Source organism: Tupaia chinensis, unplaced genomic scaffold, assembly GCF_000334495.1.
Source record: "Tupaia chinensis unplaced genomic scaffold, TupChi_1.0 Scaffold000521_1, whole genome shotgun sequence".
NCBI classification, from domain to species: Eukaryota; Metazoa; Chordata; class Mammalia; order Scandentia; family Tupaiidae; genus Tupaia; species Tupaia belangeri.
The window spans coordinates 994,072-1,009,064 of record NW_006160034.1 but is presented as its reverse complement, the minus strand read 5'-3'; the positions used below and the strand labels follow the sequence as shown (position 1 = coordinate 1,009,064).

Here is a 14,993-nt window from a genome sequence, read left to right as displayed (position 1 = left end):
GTTTTTTTAGTTTTTCTATATGGTGCAGGTGCTCGCCAGAGACAGAGGCGGCAGGTGTCGGGGGGAGGGGGCCAGGGGGATAGTGAGAAATCACCCCTGGGGGAGGGATGGCCACACCACAATCCCCTCCTCCACTCTCCTCTTGGGGTTTAGGCCACACACCCACACAAGCCCAGTGGGATTTTCAAGATGCCACATCTGAGACTCGAACTGCACAGTCAGTCGTAACCTCCGTGCCACCTGCTGCCTCCCATGCTCTCTTCCCACGTCACTCCCAGCACACTCCAGCGTTCCTGCACCCCGGATTTCTGCTCACTGCGTGGTCTCACCCCCTTGTCAATTCTTTTTCTTTCTTTTTTTGGAGAGGTTTTTGCTATAGGGTACGTGCACTCCCCAGAAAGACAGAGACAGACAGAGAGACAGAAAGACAGAAAGCGAGAAATCATCCCCCAGGGGGGATGGCCTCGCCGCAATCCCTTCTCCTCCATTCTCCTCCCGGGATCTTGGGCATGCACGCACACGTGCCCAGGGTGAGTTTAAGCAGCCGGGTCTGGGACTCGAACCGCGGTCGACTACATGGGAGTCCAGCAACATAGCCATTACGCTAACTGCTGTTCCCCACCCCCTTGTCAATTCTGACCTTCCTCCCAGTCCTCTGAAGGCCCTGATTCCATGCTGCACACATGGCTACCCCAGGCCCGGCCCCTCCTGCCTCATGTGCTACCTAACACTGTCAGCCTTGCCTCAGACTCCCGCCCCTAGATGCTCAGACACAGACGCCTTTATCTAAGGGACTCAGTTCAGGGAGAGAAAACAAAACACACAATTAACGAGGCTGGAGGGATCCCAGTAGGTAAGAGAGCAAAAGTAAACACAAGATGCTTTGCAAGTATTTTCTTTACAAAACAAGTTCACTTTGTTTGGCTGAAAATACCATTTAATAAACGAATCAACACCTGATAAAGCCAAGCCTCATTAAGTTAGCTAGTTGCGATCAGAAACAGCAACTTGGGTGTTTTGCTGATCATAGCTACACGTCTGCTGATCTACAAACTCCCAAAATACAGGCTGGTACAGGATGTGTGAGTCACAAGCCTGGGTCACGTATAGCTCCACACCTCAACTACCCCATCCTAAAGAGAAACATGCAAAGGTCAGCAGCAGGAGCAGCAGTGTTCACATCGCCACCACATCTGAGGCCAGTTGGTGGCATGGTGGTTAAGGCACTGGACTTCCACACGGCTGGCCACGGTTTGAGTCCCCAGTCTGGTTGTTGCTTTCTCATTTTCTTTCTTTCTCTCTCTGGTGCCCTATACCAAAATTTAAAAATAACAACAACAATAAATAAAATTGAATAATTTTTTAAATTGTCAAAAGCCAATGTAGCTAAGTGAAACTTCATTTTGAAGCTATTTGACCTCTAAATATGAGACTTACCAGGGCTAAATAATGTTAATAAACAGCTTATTCCTGGGACCAGCAGATGGTGTAAAGTTATGTCGCTGGACTCCCATGTAACCAACCAAGGTTCGAGTCCCGGTTCCAGCAGCTTGAAACTCACTCTGGGCGTGTGTGCGTGTGTGCCCAAAATCCCAAGAGGAGAATGGAAGAGAAGGGATTATGGTGTGGCCATTCCCCTTGGGGGGGGGTGATTTCTTGCTGTCTCTCTGTCTCTCTCTGTCTCTCCAGCAAGCACACATGCCCTATAGCAAAAATCTCTTCTCAATTAAAAAAAAATAATAACTTATTCCTTTCATTAAGGAACATCGAATACTCTTTATCACTAACGATAAACCTATGGGTTTGTGATAATGAGCTTAAGTAGTCACAAAATCTAAATAAGAAGTTCATACTTTCAGGATAAAAGATTTATCTATATCACATAAGCACATCTCAAACTATCAGATCTTCAACCTCTATGATAAGCACAAGCGTTTCTCTGGCGTCAGAGTAGCTTCGACTCCACCTTCATAAACATTAGTGCATGTCTTATAAACACGCACGTATCAATAAGTGATTATTTATGCCGCTTTGGCTAGAGCCTAGTTATTCCAAGAAAGTCATATGAGTAAAAGCCCCACTTCCAAGTCCTTTGGAATGTTAAGCTAAGGTGGCATTGTGAAAAACAAAACAAAACAAAACAAAAAGTTACTAAGCAACATTTTCCATCACTCTGAAGGGCAAGCTTTAGCTGTCTTAAGTCAAATTCCCTTTAACATACCAAGTAACTACCACAAGAGTAACTTTCCATCCCGGCCCTGTTCATTACTGAATAGCTGTGTCTAGGCGGGCTTTTCCTTGCACGCCTGTTCCCACAGGGAGAGCTTCGCCAAGTCGTTCCTTTTTATGTGAAGATAACAGCCTTGGAACATATGTGCGTTTGCACCAGGTGTTTAATGTCCGCTCTACCCCTGAGGTCCGGGGGCTTGTTGAAATCTGGGGTAAAACAGGATAAAAGTTCTAGACAGAACTTAAGAGTAATGATCTAGGGACCAGCAGATGGCATAATGTTTTCATTGCTGGACTCCCGCCTATTCGACCACGGTTCGAGTCCTGGACCGGTGGCTTAAAACTCATGTTGGGTGTGTGCATGTGTGTGCCCAAGATCCCGAGAGGAGAATGGAGAAGGGACTGTGGCATGGCCATCCCCCTGGGGGTGAGTTCTTGCTTTCTGTCTGTCTCTTCCTGTCTCTCCAGTGAGTGTAGCACCCTATAGCAAAAATCTCTCTTAAAAAAAAAAAAAAGAGTAATATCTATGTATGATTATTCCAGAGAACACCAATTTTAACCCAAGCAAAAGTCAGACTTATCGCCACACACACGGTAGGGAAACCTGTCGACATTCAACATGCCCAAGCACCCCCAAGCCTCCCAGGAGCACGAGTGAATGTCTGGGTCTCTTCCTGGGGAGGCGTTGCTTGCTCCGACTTCCCACTGTCGAGCTCAGGGCTATGTGTAAAGCTGAGAAGAGATACTAAGATATCCAGAAGATGAACCAGAGTTCTTTAATGCTTCCCGGCTTTTCATCGCTCCAAGTCTTACTTCATTTTTCTCTGTCATGTAGTCCACGACCAGTCAGAGGGTAAGATGCCCGAGGAACGAAGCAAAGGTTTGAGGCTCAAATTCGCATGTCAAATCCGTGCTCAGACGCTCGGCTTTCCACTGACAGGCTCAGGCGACGTGAGCTCCGCACAAGACACCGTGCCTAAAAAATACCTATGTTCCACTATGATGGGAAGATGTTTGGCCAAATTAACCCATCTGGATGGCTCTGCTTATTCACACGCCCGCCCCCTCTAAGATGAAAAAGGCCCATCGGTTTTTCTTCATCTATCGCCATTATTCTATCTGAGCTCTGACCTTTTCTTAGCCTAAAACCCAGTAAGACAGTTTCTTCTGGAGGCTCAGGGTGGTGAGATGCAGCTCCGGGCTGTGAACTAACCAGAAGCCAAGAAAGAAGTGCACATTTCCAGTGGATTGTCCTTTAAACCCGTCTCCCTGCTCCCCCAGCTCTAAGGACAGACACTATTTCGTGTGCTTGAAAGGAGTGAACGGAACGAGCGGCAAGGTCCGTGTGGCTTCCAAAGCACAACGGTGTCCCCTTTCAAAAGGCTCCCGTGGGGTTTCATTCATGGGGTAACTGGGGCAAGCAGTTTACTACCCGGGGGACCAAGGCTTCTCACCGATCTCGCCCCTCTTCCATTCGGCACGAGATAGCAACACACCTACTGGTTTATTGGCTGTTCATAAAGATGACCGTGGACACTAAACACATGTGGCCTCACAGACACAGAGGCTAGAATTGGCAGGGAAGCGGGGACGGGGGACGTTGGCTAGCGGATACGAATGTATAGTCGGACCAGAAGACTAGTCCAGTGCCCTGTAGCTCACTGGTAATTACTGTGAGCGGTAATTTAGGGTATGTTTCGGAATAGCTAAAAGAGAGGATTCTGATGTTTCCAACACAGAGTCATGGCCAAGGTTCGAGACGATGGCTGTGCGAAGCACCCTAATTTAATCATTATACCTTGTACGATGTACACCGAAAAGTCACACTGTGCCCCATAAATATGCACGGCGACTGTGTGTCACTTAAAAATAAGCTGAGGGCCGAGTCTCATAGAGCAGCCTTTAAGCCCACACGTAGGAAGCCTGATCCCATGGTGGACTGCGTTTGAATCCCGGTCCTGGCGGCTTGAAAATCACACCATGCTCCTGCGTGCACACCCCAATCCTGACGGGATGAAGGAATGGAGGGAAAAGGACTGTGTTGTGCTCAATCCCACTGGGGTTTCTCTCTCTCTCTCAAGCACACACACCCTCTAGCAATATGCAATAATACTTTTTACTCCTTAGAGACAGGCATGCCCAGCAGGGTCCTCGCCCCACAGCCAGAGCTCAGAGAGGCTGCAGGACTCAAACCAACACCTTTCTCATGAGGGCCCAGCTTCATTACTACTCACCACTGCTGGGCTCCAGTAATAATACTTAAAAAAAAAAAAAAGTTACACACATGCACACACTCCTCCAGATCACTGAACATCAGCCTAAGGATCTGACTGGTACAGCGTTTTAAAATCAGCATCCAGTCCAGCGCTGTCCGCCCAGCTGCCTGGGGCTCCTCACACTCTATTTCCCATCTCCTGCTTTTGGTTCCACAGTTGACTGGACATCTATGACAGGCCACACTCTATTCCGGGCAATGGGGACCCTGGCCGGTTGCAGTGGTCTGCTTTCGAGGAGCTTGTGATGAGGGTGGGGAAATTTCTCCTTTTCTCCTTTGAAGAAAAGCTGGTTGGTGGAACAGTGAATGCACACTTGGGAAGGCACTGGAACGCAGAGTGGGAGCGTGAAGGAGGGCAGGGAAGGCTTCCTGGAGGAGACGGAGCCCCAGATGAGCCGTACAGAGGGAGAAGCATTTACCCAGGGGGAGGAACACTCCAGGCAGAAAGAAGAGCATGTGCCCAGGGCACAGAGCATGAAACAGCAGGATGGATGTGGCCCAGGCAGGGAGGTGGCTAGGAACTCCAGGTGACTGCATTTCTGGAGGCCGATGAAAGCAGGAGTGAGAAGCCAGGATGTAAAGAACCCCGTGTGCCACCCTGGTCTGCAGGTGGCCGGACGCCAGTGAAAAGTCTCCAATAGAGGAATGACCCAGCAGAGCGGGGCCGTAGATTCATTGCTGTGGCAACTGAAGGTGCAAGACGGCATCTCAGAAAGAGAGTGGGGGGTGAGGGGGTGAGGGGCAGTGCTCGCGTGGTGGGTACCATGTGGCCTACTGCACAATTTGAGTCCTGAGGCTCGTGGCTTGAAAAACACCCCGGGAGCATGTGCATGTGTACTGGAAATTCCCAGAGGAGAATGGGGGAGAAGGGACCCCTGCAGAGCCACTCCCTCCCCCTGTACCCCCGTGGGGTGCTTCCTCACTTCCCTTCTAGCTCTCTCTCTGGTGAGTGCACACGCCCTAAAGCAAAACTAGAAAAAGAGAGAGAAGGGGGAGAGAGTACAGACCGAGGCCACCCCCAGCAGCCTGGACTCTCCAATGCCACCATGCTAGGGCTGGAATGTGTCCCTCCTTCCCAAAACCACGTGTCCTAACAGAATTGCGTGAGCCGTGGTCATGGTGCTCAGGGGTAGAGATAACCCAATTCTAGTAGGAAGAGGTGGGGCCTTGGAAGGGGTTATAATTAGACGAGGTGAGGATTTCATCTGAGCGGGGACCCTGTGACAGAGCCTAGGGCTTTACAGCCATTGTCCCTCACAATGTACAATCACATTGTCCCTCCAGGCTCTGCAGAGTCCCCACCAGCGAGAAGGCCCTCCCAGGTGCAGCTCCTTGGCCCCAGACCTCCAAATCCACATGCTGAAGAAACCTCTGTTCTCTAGAAATGACCGGGACCCAGGCAGGTCTATCATGAGGAACACATGCGACTAATCCTGAATGAGGCCGTGAGCTCACCGGCCCCAGGGCACAGTTTGAAGATGCGAGTGCACCACTGGGTCGCTCTGGGTCTCTATCCTGAGCAAGCTCCCTGAAGCACAGATGGCCTCGGATGACAGCTGGCTCTACAACGAACCGCCCCGGACAGACGGTCGGTGTAAGCGGATCTCCTCCGCCAACAACATCCATCAAGTCTGTAACTAGGTCGAATCTGAACTGAGGTCTCCTAACAAAGAGGGGAACTCGGATGCCACGGACTTTCATTGTCTTCATTTTTCCGAATTTAACATGTTAAAAAAGCGCTGTACCAGGCAGCTAATGGACCGGCTCAGCAAATAACACGCCGCCGAACGGTTCTCTCCCGGCCACGTTTCTTCCCAGCCACGTTTCTTCCCGGCCTCATGGGTTTCCTTAGTTCGCCCAGGGGAGCCCAGGGGCCACAGCCACTGCAGTCGCAGGGCCACAGGTGGGACTCTAGCTCACTCCTCAATCCTCTGCAGCCACCCTTCACCCCGGCGCCAGCCCGACGGCCCACAGCAAAGAGCTGATGCATGAAGCTCCAAAACAGGGAAGGAGGTGCGTTTGCTTCCCTCCGCTGAGCGCTCCTTCCTGCTGGCACTGGCCCCTCGCAATACCTCTACCTTCCCCTGATCGCCTCTGCCTTCTCCCACCCCTGTTTTTGTTTGTTTGTTTGTTTGTTTGTTTGCTTTTGGAGAGATTTTTTTGCTATAGGTTGTGCGCTCGCCAGACAGAGAGAGACAGAGAGACAGAAAGCGAGAAATCACCCCCCAGGGGGGATGGCCATGCTGCAATCCCTTCTCCTCCGTTCTCCTCTCGGGATCTTGGGCACGCACGCACACGCGCCTGGCGTGAGTTTAAGCCACCGGGTCCAGGACGCAAACCGCGGTCAACTACGCGGGGGAGTCCAGCGACATAGCCATTACGCTAACTGCTGGGTCCCTCACACCCCCATTTTCCTACCATCTTGAAAAGCCCACAAACTGAGCATGTGTCCCCAATATCCCTTCTCTCAAATGTTCTCTTCTTTATTTTTATTTATTTTTTTGAGGTTTTTGCTATAGGGCACGTGCACGTGCCAGAAAGACAGAGACAGAGAGACAGAAAGCTAGAAATCACCCCCCAGGGGGGATGGCCACACCACAATCCCTTCTCCTCCATTCTCCTCTCGGGATCTTGGGCACGCACGCACACGCGCCTGGAAATGTTCCCTTCTGAGCCAGCAGATGGCATGGAGACTAAAGCAGCTGGATCCCACGTGGCAACTATACTGCTGGAGTCCGGGACCCAGTGGCTTGAAAAACACTTAGGATCATGTGAGTGCGTGCCCAAAATCCTGAGAGGAGAAGAGGAGAAGGGATTATAGTGTGGCCATTCCCCTGGGGGTGGAAGGAGGTGATTTCTCACTTTCCCTCTCTGTCTCTCTCTTTCTGGGTCTGTCTCTGGCAAGCACACATACTCTAGGGCAAGAATTTAAAAAAAAAAAATGTTCTGTCATCAAGACTTTCTTTTTTTTTTCTTTAGTTTTCACTATAAGGTACCTATACTCCCTGGAGAAAGACAGAGAGAGAGAATGAGAGGGAAGGTGAGAAATCACCCCCTAGGGTTGATGGCCACACCACAATCCGTTCTCCTCTCAGGATTTTGGGCACACATACATGCACCCAGCATATTTTCCAAGCCGCTGGGTCGAGGTCTCGAACCACATACTCTGCCATGTGGGATCCAGCCACCTCAACTACCATGCCACCTGGCCGGCCCCAAAACCTTCTTTTTCACAACCATGCTAGCGAAATCTCACTTTCTCCATTTCCCAAGCCATTTCAGTCTATAAAAGTCCCTTCTCTTGACTTAATTCCTATAGTCATTATTATTCAGTTCTAAAGGCATGATCCAGATCAGAGGTCCTTCAGGAGCCCAGTCAGAGGACTGAAGTCGCCTGTGGTGCCTACAGCGACACGCCAAGTGTGGGCTCAGGAAATCCCCTGAACAACCACCACTGGGACACCACGCAAACTTTTCAGTACCCCATTCATAAAGGCAGCACAGTCCTCAGGAGCCTCTGTAGACGGAGCCTGGGGGCCTTCTCCAGATTTATTTAGAAAGAAAAGTGAAAGAAGTGAAAGAACAAAAAGTATCTAAGAAGAAATATCTGAGACAACAATAAGAAGCAAGCGTGGTGACCAGCAGATAGCGTAATGATTACGTCACTGGACTCCCACATTGCTGACCGTGGTTCAAGTCCCGGACCTGGTAGCTTAAACTCATGCAGGGCACATGAGTGTGCATGCCCAAAATCCTGAGAGGAGAATAAAGGAGAAGGGATGGCAGCATGGCCATCCCCCTGGAAAGTGATTTCTCGCTTTCTGTCTCTGTCTCTCTAGCGAGTGCATGCACCCTATGGGGAGGGGGGAGTAAGAGTGCCCCCACTTTACACAGGAACTATTTCATAATTAAATACCATTCCCTCTGACACAGTCATCCTTATCCTCAACCCGCATTCTTCTGGGCTGAAAGGAGGGTGCTATGTACCCGAGCGTGCTTCTGGTAACCCAAACGCCTGATAAATGCTGAAGCCATTCACACTGGATATGGAAATGAATAAGAGGATTCTGGGACCGGGCTTGCTGTTCGACAGTGAGAAAAACAAACGCCTGCCTACTCTAAAGAGCTGACGATGCGTCCTGCCTTTGAAGAGTGGTCCAGAACAGTAAATGGGTCACATAACCATTGCTCAAGCAGGGATGATTATAATCGAAGGTATTATACACAAATACACAAAATGAGGCCCAGAGCAAAGCTGATAACATGAGAACTACGGATTTCATCAGCCAAGTGACACGCACAGAGCTGAAAGCGTTTTCAGTGCAAACATCTGAACGAGCACTCCGAAGTTCAAAAACTACATAAAAACAGGGACCAGCAGTTGGGTAATAGCTATGTCGCTGGACTCCCATGTAGTCGACCGCGGTTCGAGTCCCGGACCCAGTGGCTTAGACTCACGCCGGCACATGTGCGTGTGTGCCCAAGATCCCGAGAGGAGAATGGAGGAGAAGGGATTGCGGCATGGCCATCCCCCCTGGGGGGTGATTTCTCACTTTCTGTCTCTCTGTCTCTCTCTGTCTGTCTGGCGAGTGCACGTGCCCTATAGCAAAAACCTCTCCAAAAATAAAAAAATTTTAAAAAACTACATAAAAACAATAAAAATAAAAAATAAACAAACATACATGTGTGAATATAAGAATACATTTGAGGGGCCAGTGGGTAGAGTGATGGTTAAGGGCGCTGGACTCCCACATGGTTTGAGTCCCAGACCTGGCGGCTTGCTTTCTCATTCCCGCCCCTCTCTCTCTCACTCTGTACCTCTCTGGTAAAATTAAAATAATAAAAGTTAAATAAAAATAAATAAAGTTAAATAAAATAATTATTTTTTTAAAACAACACATTTGAAAATACAAGATACAAATTTTAAACAGATAAAGATAGAAATAAGCCTTCTAGAACTTTCTTCCCACACCCAATGGACTTAGGGGTTTACACCTCACTTCAGAGCCACTTTAAAATACTTTATAAAGGGTAAAGCCAAAAGTAATTCGTCTAATTCCCTGGAAAACTGATATTACCGAATTACTTTCTTCTCTTTACTAAAGCAGGTGTAGCCTTCCTGCCCCCAGCAAGCCCATTAAAATTCCAACAGTAAGTGGGGAATGCACAACAAAATCCTGAAACTTTATACAGGATCAGGATAGAAACACTAAGCTACAAAGTGTAAATGACCAGAAGCAGAATTGATCCTGTTGGTGTTTGATCTAAACCATGTCCCCTCTAATTGTAGTGACTCACGGGCTCAGGGCTTTAACCTGTGTGCTGTTTCCGACCACAGGCAGGGACTGTCAACATAAACTCACTTCCCAGCTCCCCCGGGGGTGCAGACTTGGACGCACGCAGGAACATTGCCGATTGCATTTATTTTACTACTTACAGACTGAGGAAAAAAGGCAGGCCAGTAAATTTTCTGAACCTTCAGCCCTTAGTTATCCTCACAAGCAGATCAGAGAAGAGTCCAAGAGAAGTCAAAATGAACAATGTGAAACTGTTTTTTATTTTTTTTTAATTTGCTGTAGGGCATTTGTACTCAGAGAAAGAGAGAGAGAATGAGAGAGAGTGAGAAATCACCCCCAGGGGGATGACCATACTGCAATCCTTTCTCCTCCATCCTCTCTTGGGATTTTGGGCACGTATTCGCATGTGTCCAGCTTTACGGTCATCTTATATTCTCTCCTTAAATTACACAGGGGCCACCGGCCCCGAACCAGTAGAGTACAGAGGTTGTACACGTGGGCTTTGGAGACAAGGGACCAGGGCCTACATACTGGCTTGGTGACTCCCCAGCTGGGTAACTATCGAGCTCCTATTTAACCGTACCCATCAGTTCTTCGCCTCTGTGCTCCCATTCTCCCATCTGTAAAATGAGGAGCCTAATATAACTAGCTGCCTTACGGGTTTGTGGAGAAGATTAAGTGACAGAAGGCATTCGAAGTACTCAACACAGTGCTTAGTAAATATTTGGGGGGGGGGAGAGATTTTCGCTATAGGGCGCATGTGCTCACCAGATAGACAGAGAGAGACAGAGAGACAGAAAGTGAGAAATCACCCCCCAGGGGGGATGGCCATGCCGCAATCCCTTCTCCTCCATTCTCCTCTCTGGATCTTGGGCACGCACGTACATGCGCCTGGCGTGAGTTTAAGCCACCGGGTTCAGGACTCAAACCACAGTCGACTACATGGGAGTTCAACGACATAGCCATTACGCTAACTGTTGGTCCCAAGTAAACATTTAATAAATGTGCATTTTAGTATTCTTAGAGTTTAAGTACCGGGTGGAGAGGCTAGTAGGTGGTGCAGTGGTTATGGCATTGGACTCCCACATGGCCGATCATGGTTTGAGGCCTGGACCTGGTGGCTTGCTTTCTTACCTTCTCTCTCTCTCTCTGTCTCTGTCTCTCTCTGGTGAGCACATGTGCTCTATAGCAAATTAAAAATAATAATCATCATCATAATCATAATCATCAATACAACTAAATAAATAATTATTTTTTAAAAAAAGAACCGGGTGGGGGACCAGCAGGTGGTGTCGTGGTTAAAGTGCTGGACACTCCCATATGGCAGATCATGGTTCGAGTCCTGGGCCTGGTGTCTTGCTTTCTCACTTTCTCTCTCTCTCTCTCTCTCTGGCTCTCTCTCTTTCTCTGTGGCTCTCTCTGATCAAATTAAAATAAATGAATGAATCGATAAAATGAAATACAATAATTAAAAAAAAAAAGAGACAGGAAGACAGAGGGTACAATTATGGTCAAATACATTGCAAAGTGATGGAAAAGTCCCTCTAAGGAACACCTGCTGTTTTCCTAAAAATACGTGAGGAACATGCGTGTGCCCTAATTGCTTTTGTGAAAACTGTGAATTCCTGTTCCAGGAAATCAAGCAGAGAAAGGCGTTCTTCCTCCTAGCTGCAAAGGTTTCCACCTCTCTGTTCCCGGAAACCGAGCTGTGTGTCCCAGAGGTAGGGAGCCCTAGCTCCGTGTGACAGGGGCCCCTGGGGCTGCCGTGCCCAGCAGAGAGGTGGGGACTCGGACATTACCTGTGTCCAGTGGTTTCTGAATACAATCATGCACGTTTCTGGGTCAACACCCCGCAGGCTCACAGCCTGTGGGGGTTTTCTTTCCGTCCAGACCGATGACATCATAAACCAAGGCTTCTAAGTCATAGTTAATTTTCATAAAAATGGGCTCAGCAGTCACTAACTTTCAAGTATCATATTAGAAATGTAACTTCTTCAAATTCTGTGGTCACCTTCTGAAACCTGTAATGACAATAAGAAAAAAAAAATGCATCTCATTACGTTCATGTATTAAGTAGAACGTGGACACTAAATTTACATCAGCGCATCAAAGTTCTCAAAGTCCAACCTAGAAAAAAAATCTACAATATAGGTATGCACACCACTTTCAAGGTGTTCCTATTTTCTCTGACTTTGCTAAGAAAACATGAACTAATCATGCCACCTAAGCTATCGATACGTGCGGAAACTACGGGGTCGTCGGAAAAGTCACGCATATTTTTCTATGTTTTTCTATACAAAAACGTGCCGAGACTTTTCTGATGAGCCAATCTTATCTTTTCTTCCCTAGAACCACTCGTAACACCCCAAATCACCATTCTAAATGGCTCTAGTTTCATTTCTGTAATCAGACAAGAAACTGTAACATCAATGTTTATGGAGTTTAATAACATCCAGTGAGAGGAAAGCCACGAGGTAAGGCTGACAGAAACCAATGACTTGGTGCAACTTACGGGACTTACAAAACAGCACCCGACGCCCGGGTCCTACACGATTGATTTTATTTTAATCAATAACTGTCACAGTGGAATCGAAAGCATTCTCAGTCATTTTGTGGCTATCCACTAGGTTAAAGTTTCTGATTCTTCTGAAGTAAACAAATAAGTAAATAATCATAGAATTCAAGTAACCTTGACAAATCAGAGATAGTCATGATTCATCAAAAGCAAGATAGTGTTAGGTGCAAATCCAAGGTTTACCTCACTTACAAATGAAAGATGAGCTAGGTTGAGAAAATGCCAAGGAATCCCAGGCATCGTGCAGTCAGGAGGGGAGCAGGTACTGAGGTCAGAGAGGGCGCGGGGAGGGGCGGCTCTGCGGTGTGACTCTGCCCACAGCAATGAGACAGGAGTGCCAGCTCCCCAGGTTGGGGAGCCCATAACGGAACTGCGTACAGCTCCAAATATTATTCATTTTTGGTGTGAAGATTGGAGAGGATTCAGAGACAAGTAATTACAATGATCAGAGCACCGGAAACAAACTCCATGATCAAAGCTTGCAGCCTTGCAGTGCCAAAAGAAAACAAGCAATGAACAGCCATTTCCCCTGAGTGACGTGAAGGGTATGACAAGGAGAGCTCTGATCAACCACTCCTCTCTGCAGACCGTGAGCACGGGGACTCGCGGTGATGACCCAAGTTAGGTTGAGGGGTTAAGTTCTTTGTGGGGACCACAATTAAACGCTGGAAAATGGTTAAGGAAGATTCAAACCAAGCACTGCTATTCGTGGTGAAAGGAGGGACTATACAACATTAAAGGATATTTTTCAAGTTTTTTAGGACGTAAGAGCAGAAAACTTCCAAGAATTTTTTTCTTTCCTTCTTTTTTTTAATTTATTTTTATTTTTTAACATTAATATGCTATACATCATTACAGTACACAAAATGAATTTTTCACCCAAAATACACTATCTGTTGGCTCAATCAAGCACATCAACATACGTGTTATCAACAAACAATGTTTCATTTCTTATGTCTTGTATATTTTGCATTTTTTTTTTTTTTTTTTTTCCACCCTCCTTGATTCCCTGCCCCTACCCCTCTGCCCTGTCCAACACTCCTCCCATTGTCTCTGGTATCCATGATTGCTTTCTATGCCTATCCCCGCCCCATTTAATTGATTGGCTAACGAACTTAATTTGTCTAAATATTTGCAATAGCAAGCACAGCTGATACATACATACACAAGAACCCATGTCTGACTTTAGGCATAAACCTCAGTGAGTAGAATGAACATACTATAAAATAGTACCTAGCTGGGGCTATATAGCTTACTGTGGTCATCAAACACACAGGTTATTATTTAAATTTTGATAACAGTTTTAGTATTTTTTTCTCTGAATTTTTTTTTTTTAATTTACATTCATTCCCTGAGCATCATCACAACATACTAAATGTGGTTTCCCCTCTAGAGTAAACTGCATAGTGGCTTAATCATGCATGTTATCATCCATAAAATTCCATTACTACTTTCTTTTTTTTTTTTAAGAGAGAGATTTTTGTTATAGGGTGCTTAAGAAAGACAGAGAAAGACAGAGAGACAGAAAGCAGGAAATCAACCTCCCCCCCGGGGGGGGATCACCATGCCACAATCCCTTCTCCATTCTCCTCTCAGGATCTTAGGCACACATGCACACATGCCTGGAATGAGGTTTAAGCCACCGGGTCTGGGACTTGAACCACAGTCGACTACATGGGAGTCCAGTGACATAACCGTTACACCATCTGCTGGTCCCCACAAGAAGTTTTTAAGGAGAATGGAGGATTAGGCATATGGAAAGGATGACCTGTTAGCAGGACTACGTCTCCTATCATTACATTAGGTTGTCAGGAAAGTCATGATGTTTTTCTGTGTTTTTCTATACAAAAAAACGCATCGTGACTTTCCCGATGGCCCAGTATTTTAATTGGCCAGCCCAGGAGCAGAATGGTAAATGAAGCCAGTCCCACGTGGCCAAACACAGTTCATATCCCAATCCTGGCATCTTGAGAAACACACCTGGTGTGTGTGCATACCCGGAATCTCAACAGAACGGAGACATGAAGACAAGGGACTGCAGTCTAGCCACACTGCACTGGAGGATGCTTTGCCTCTCTCTTCTCTTTCTGTCTCTCTCCACATGTACCCTCTGGCAACTGGGAAAAAAAGTATCATTTAAAATATATTGGTGGACCCAGCAGGTGGCATGGTGGTTAAGGTGCTGGACTCCCACATGGCCAATCACAGTTCGAGTACTAGACACAGCAGCTTAAAAATCACACCGGGCACATGTGCATGCCTGCCAAAATCCCAGGAAGAGGATGGAGGAGAAGAGATTGCACTGTGGCTACCCCCTTAGGGAGTGATTTCTCACTTTCCCACTTTCTGTCTCTCTCCATCTCTCTCTGGTGAGCACACACACCCTATGAAAAAACTTTAAAAGAATTTTTAAAATAATATTAATAAATTCCCCAACCTATCATTCCTAATAAAATGAATTTCTTTCTTTTTTTGGAGAGGTTTTTGCTATAAGGCATGTGCACTCACCAGACAGACAGAGACAGAAAGCAAGAAATCACCCCCCAGGGGGGATGGCCACGCCGCAATCCCTTCTCCTCCATTCTCCTCTCGGGATCTTGGGCACACACTCACACGC

The 14,993-nt window shown here is 47.3% G+C and overlaps 1 protein-coding gene across 1 annotated transcript in view; it reads right to left on the bottom strand.

Annotated features, from left to right (window-relative positions):
- Positions 1–14,993, bottom strand: part of FHIP1A (FHF complex subunit HOOK interacting protein 1A) — a 205,138-nt gene that overhangs the window by 97,448 nt on the left and 92,697 nt on the right. Inside the window, 1 exon segment of the mRNA XM_014591001.2 lies at positions 11,601–11,822. Coding sequence (XP_014446487.1) covers positions 11,601–11,705 — 105 coding nt within the window. The 5' untranslated portion in view covers positions 11,706–11,822.